Here is a 6,365-nt window from a genome sequence, read left to right as displayed (position 1 = left end):
ACCGGCCGGTGCAGCAGCTCGCTCAAAGCTGAGAGCGAGAGAGAAAATCCAGATGGAGTTGGCGCGCGACGGGAGAAGAGCTGTGGCTCGTGCGACAGCCACACACTGGAAAGGCTGCCTTGCACTGCCTTGATGAACTCGACCTGGTCCCGCACACAGCGCAGCAGCCCGTCATGGGGGACGGTGGCGCGTCCTCGCCGGTGAACTTCCAGAATGGCACGGGGAGCGAGGCGTCGGACGCACCGGACTCCGCTACTGCAGCCGCGTCCGAGCAGTGGATGGCGGGGATGAGCCTGGTGATGGGTTTGATCGTCCTGGCTATTGTGTTCGGGAATATCTTGGTCATCGTGGCCATCGCCAAAACGCAGAGGCTGCAGACCATCACCAATGTGTTCATCGTGTCCCTGGCGAGCGCGGACCTCATCATGGGGCTGCTGGTGGTGCCGTTTGGCGCTGCGCTCGAGGTGCGCGGCTCCTGGCTGTATGGCTCCTTTTTCTGCGAGTTTTGGATCTCCGTGGATGTCCTGTGCGTCACAGCCAGCATCGAGACCCTGTGCGTTATCGCCATAGACAGGTACGTGGCCATCACCTCGCCTTTCCGCTACCAAAGCTTGTTAACCAAAGCTCGGGCCAAAACGGCGGTGTGCGTAGTGTGGGCTATCTCCGGGCTGGTCTCCTTCCTCCCCATCCTGATGCACTGGTCCCGAGACAGCGTGGACACAGCCTGCTACGAGGACCCTGAGTGTTGCGACTTTGTCACCAACAGGGCATATGCCATCTCCTCATCCATCATATCTTTTTACATTCCTCTCTTGGTCATGATATTTGTTTACGCCCGCGTGTACAGAGAGGCGAAAATGCAGCTGAGGAAGATCGACAAGTGCGAGGGCAGGTTTCACAACACCTTAACCGGACTCACCTCCAAGTGCAAGAAGAGGCCATCTAAAATCCTGGCGCTCAGGGAGCAAAAGGCGCTCAAGACGCTGGGCATCATCATGGGGACGTTCACCCTGTGCTGGCTGCCCTTCTTTATAGTCAACGTGATGCGGGTGTTTTGCGCAGAGGTGGTGGACAAGGACCTGTTCGTTTTCCTAAACTGGCTGGGCTACGTGAACTCAGCCTTTAACCCCATCATCTACTGCCGGAGTCCGGACTTTAGGAAAGCTTTCAAAAGGCTGCTGTGTTGCCCGAGGCAAGCCGACCGCAGGCTACACATCAGCTCCTGCGATCTGTCCCGGTGCTCCGGAGGATTCGTGTCCGCTCTGGAGCCCGGCACGCTGGGGCTGTGGTCAGATTGCGCCGGGTTGGACAACAGTGACAGCAGCCTGGTGGGGACCAAAAAGCTGTCTCACTCTGAATCACAGCTGTGAAGGAGACACTAAAACTTTTATCATGGTGGATTACAACAGCTTGGAGAAAAAGGATGGTGATAAAAGCGGGAGTTGAGCTTCTTTTTGGAGGGGAAAGGTATGCGCAACAGTCGCACCTTGGATAGATCCGATTTTATATCTGCATCAGAAGTCAAACATCACCAGAAATGTATCTGAAAGCCATACTTTTACAAACGCATCAGGACCAATGCTCCTTAGGAGATAAGCAAACCTCTCCAGGACAGTTCAGTGTATAAGAGATGATCCAATTTGCTGAAAAAAAATGACCCTGACAAATTTATTCAAGTGGATCTGATCAATCATAATGGGTGCTGCGCTTATATTCAATGAATTGACGCTCCTTTTACAGGGCGCGCGCTCCTGTTTGTTGTTTTTGTTTATTTTTATTTTATTAGATCAGCAGTTCTGCGCTATGCTGAGGATGATAATCTAATCAGGGGGAGTGGATATCCTTTACCTTAACCCCAAGTTCGCTATGGGTCACAATCCATTCTTAAAATGACCGCTCAGGCGCACTGTAATGAACTGGTTGTTATTTAAAAAAGCATTGGACATGAGCGATGTACTGTATCCATGTCGTGCCCACAATGTGTTTTTACCTCACAGCTATCGGTAAGTGCAATTTGTACGACAGGTATTTGTTTATATTAAACATTGATGTAAGATAATGTATTTATTCCGCGCCGTCTTTTACAACTGAAGCAAGTGAATGTGGGGCGGATTCCCACGCCCTCTGTACAGTATACTGTTGTATAATGCGGTGTTTAGTACTGAAGTGAGGAATTTGAGCCTCTCTCTTTGTCTTTTTCTCATTTAAGCTTTACATGCTGTTGTGAGGTGGTGTGTTGACTCCTGTGAAATAAAAGGAAGTTTCATTGTTAATTACTGTTTGGGCTTTATTTGGAATTTCGTGATGTTTTTGAAGTTTGAGCTCGCACAGAAACCCACATCAACCTGCAGTAATCATTTCTTTCATCCTGTTTACTTTCTTTCATTCACAAATAATTTACAGGGATGAAAATAAATGTGTGTAAATGTCAACAACAGGACATCTAGAGGCAGGGGCGTGTCTAGGATTTGAGGACACTGGGGGCTCAGCTTGAATTTAAGGGGGCCCGGGGGGATCTTTAATGCACTTTGGCACATTATATTGGGCTGAATTTGGGGTTAATTGTAACAGGTAGAGGGTATAGCTGCAACACTTGCTGGAAAAGTCTGTTTTACACAATTAATTCAATACAATTCTGTCTGTATACTACAAGTCTCCATCTACATCAGGGGGAAGGATAGGCAATGGTCGGACCGAGAGTTTTTGAATTTATGAATATTGACAAGACTGTGAAACCATGTCAATAAGATACCTGACAAATTAAAAATACAAACTATTTCATTTAACTGAGGACATGAGTTCAAAATGAGCATCAGTTTAAAGTGCAAAAACAAAGAAAATGCGCCCTGTTGGGTCGAAATTTTATCAAGCCTCACTAACACTTGCTGGGAGTTGGTTACATATTTCAAAATGGCGCTAAGTTTTAGGCAACAAGACAGTTGTTAAGATGATATATGGTTAGATTTGGTGACTTACATAGACAGCTCAGTGATCAAAAAACAAGTATGACAAAGGAACTTATGTCGGCTGAAAACACTTTGTTGCTGAACTCTGCTGAAACACGTCCTGTTGAATTTCGCGCGTCACTATTTGGCGAGACGCATGAAAAGGATCCTGTGTAACCACATAAAAAGTCCATGTTACAATTTACAGCTAAGCTTACCATTTAAGATTTTTTTGATCACTGAGTGCCATTTTAGGAAGCCAGCATGTAATTTTTATTTTATGACATATTATACAAGGACATTTTTTATTACTTTTCTTATGACATACATGACTATGAATTTTTTAACGACATTTTTCAGACTTTTATGAGGTTTTTACGGTACTCTAACACTTGCCTAAAACTATCATGTCAGTGGTATACCTAACAGTCATATTACATTCCAGTTTCCCACTTTTTAAAGTAATAAAATAGAGCGACAGTAAAGTGTTTGACATTTATTGTACGTATCTACAGCAGCTAAGCAACGACTTCTGCTGGGGTACGGCAACACCACATGGACAAACCACACGCAGAATTGCAGTAAATCATAATACTAGAGCTAGTGGTAATAATAATGGCAATTTGTTAACTGTATTTATGATTATGACTACATTTGCTAGTGATTATTTTGCACGTTTTTTGTTTTTTTTTTAGTTTTTATCATTCGAAGCCTCAGTATATATTAGCTATAATTACCACCTGGTGTTAAAGCCTTTGTGCTGGTTGAGGCTGCTGAGAGCAGCTGAACCTGATTTGCATCTTTGGAGAGATAAGCCATGAAAATCAGATTTTTAAACAATGGGTTTTATGCACATTCATGCAGAGTGGATTAATATGGTTTCCCATCAGTTGTTTAAAAGTTCAACTAACTTTATTCTCAGTTGAACCCTGATCAAGGTTCATTCATACAGCACATGTGAACACGTGCGTTAGTGTACAGTTCAAATGCTGAAACAACTGAATTATGTTCGGATTGTGGTAATGATGAATCAATCATGAATCAATTTCAGAAAAAACAGTATTTCTATTGATTACATTTTTAAATAATTGTGGCTTTTTCACATTCAAATTTAACTAGAGGAGTGAATTTGTTCAATGTAAGTACTTGTAGGTGCATTTTACCCCAGTTTAATATGTTGGACATCATAAAATACAAAGAATTGTGTGATTTCTAACATCTCCAACCAATCCACTATTTTAAAACTTGAAGGATCTACTCCAGAGATCCAGTATTGCACATCCATAAACTTGGGGGATCCATATGAGACAGATTGTGCAACATAGGCCAAAATACCCTGACTTCTAATATCCGATAAGGATGCAAAAACTAAAGACCAAGATCCACAAGAAGTCTCCACTTCCTGCTACTTATGGATGTATTTTTAGATCTGGATTTGGGACTCCAGGATGGCGCCTTTTCATTCCAATTGCTCACTTGGCGCACACACTAATTAAGTTTCTTGCTTCCACATTTACTTCAGCAATATGTGGCCCACTGAGTATGTGCAGTAGTGTTTCTTACGCTCCGCTCACGAGTTCAGCCCATAGACTTTACCTTGTGCTGACGTGACAGATTTTTAAATCACTTTTCTTGGCTGGCTTAAAAATTCACGAAAAGAGTTATAATTGACCTTGTTTGCAGTTCGAGGTGTCCAGTCAACAGTTTTACCAACCTGGTCTCACTCCAAGGTCGTCGAAAACTGGCGTGTGTTCAGTGACTTCCGGCGTCAGACACTGACGACAAAAGCTAGATACGTGACCAGTCATTGGCATTGTTTACAGCACTCAGCAGCATCATGGGGAAATGTGCTGGGACATCAACAAAAGTCAAGTGGTGGAAGTCCAAATAGGGCAAAGGGGAAGGGGTGGTAGATGGGTACACCTGCCCAAGTTTGGAGGATGGCATATGACTTGCAGCTTGTACTATCATACCTCATCTTCCCGTTTTAGCAACAACCTTCTATCTTTAACTTTGAGCACAAAATTAAGTTATTTGTCAAAAAATATTTGGCAGACAGCGTGGCCAAATAACAGTCATTCATTCATTTTGCGTATCCTAATCGGGGTCGCGGGGTTGATGGAGCCTATTCAAGCTGACATTGGGCGAGAGGCAGGGTATCACAGGGCTGACACATAGAGACAGACAACCATTCACACTCACATTCACACCTATGGACAATTTAGAGTCACCAATTAACCTGCATGTCCTTTGACTGTGGGAGGAAGCTGGAGTACCTGGAGAAAACCCACGCTGACACGGGGAGAACATGCAAATTCAACGCAATGAGGCTCATACACCACCCATGGACTATTCCAGACAGCAGTCAATATCTTCAACCCTTGGCACCCCACTCCAGGTTCGAACCAGGAACTGTCTTGCTGTGAGGCAACAATGCTAACCACTGCACCACCGTGCTGGCCACTGTTACAACATGACTCAGAAAAGCAAAAATATAAAATAAAAAATGCCAAAATATACTGGAGGGGGGCTTTAAGAATGGATGATGTCATAGTGATGTCATCGGGGGGGTTGTCAGACAAATTTCCCTCCATAACCACAAAAAAAGTACAGTAGATTTCACTTAGATTTCACATAACAATCAAATGAATGTATCTTCTTGTTTATAATTAGGCCAAATGTTGTTTGTTTTGTTTTATTTCCAGCTCTCAGCTGCGTACAGTCTCATGCAGGAGCCTCTTGAGTATGCTGTTTGTTTACATTTTCCACAGGCCTCTCTCTGAAAGCCTCAAGAAGATGTTTTAGTCAACATCATGGCAGCTGGTGTTATGAAGTGACTCTGAGAGGAGAGGTTTCCACTTTTTTCAGGGGAATATTAATTAGCCCCTAAGCTGGACGTCTTTAAAACACATTAGGATGATGTGTTCTGCTAATGGTGCTCTCCCAGAAGGGCCGAGTCACACATTTCAATTAGACCAGAAAAACTGAATGGAACTGAGCTCAGCTGTTTTGGCTAATGAACATTGTTTAGATATGATTGGCTGGAGTAATGTGTGTGAATGAGACTCAGCTTTTGGAATCAAAAAATTGACAAATAACAACAGCAGTGCAGCCAGAATCACTGATGGCCTTCTGGCAAAGGCCCACTTCATTATTAAACATTGTTTGTTTGGCAGGAAGTTTGTGTTTGGGCAGATTAGCCGTGGGCTCGCAGATGGAGGAGCTAATCAGCAGCTTCAAGAGTAATTGTTCCAAATTGCGTGTGTATCAGTGGACTTTTGGCCGGTCCGAGTCAGATTAACTGATATCACTGCGACCTCTGCGATAAAGGAGGTCACTGCTGATAAACACAGAGTTTACATTCAGAATTATGACTCAGTGATTCATCTGATGTGTATCACTGGAGCATTTGGTAGTCAT

General features: G+C 43.8%; 1 protein-coding gene across 1 annotated transcript; it reads left to right on the top strand.

The window, feature by feature from the left end:
- On the top strand, nucleotides 1-2,273 carry adrb1 (adrenoceptor beta 1). The gene has a single exon (XM_033610937.2). The coding sequence runs from the start codon at nucleotides 174-176 to the stop codon at nucleotides 1,368-1,370; it is 1,197 nt and encodes a 398-aa protein (XP_033466828.1). The 5' UTR covers nucleotides 1-173; the 3' UTR covers nucleotides 1,371-2,273.
- The last annotated feature ends 4,092 nt before the right edge of the window (nucleotides 2,274-6,365 follow it).

This window comes from Epinephelus lanceolatus, chromosome 21, assembly GCF_041903045.1.
Source record: "Epinephelus lanceolatus isolate andai-2023 chromosome 21, ASM4190304v1, whole genome shotgun sequence".
Taxonomy (NCBI): Eukaryota; Metazoa; Chordata; class Actinopteri; order Perciformes; family Serranidae; genus Epinephelus; species Epinephelus lanceolatus.
The sequence above is the reverse complement of the archived record's forward strand: the minus strand, read 5'-3'. Positions and strand labels throughout refer to the sequence as shown.

Bases quoted from the DNA above. Each gene is read 5' to 3' on its own strand.
- adrb1 (XM_033610937.2), top strand. From the start codon at position 174: ATGGGGGACGGTGGCGCGTCCTCGCCGGTGAACTTCCAGAATGGCACG.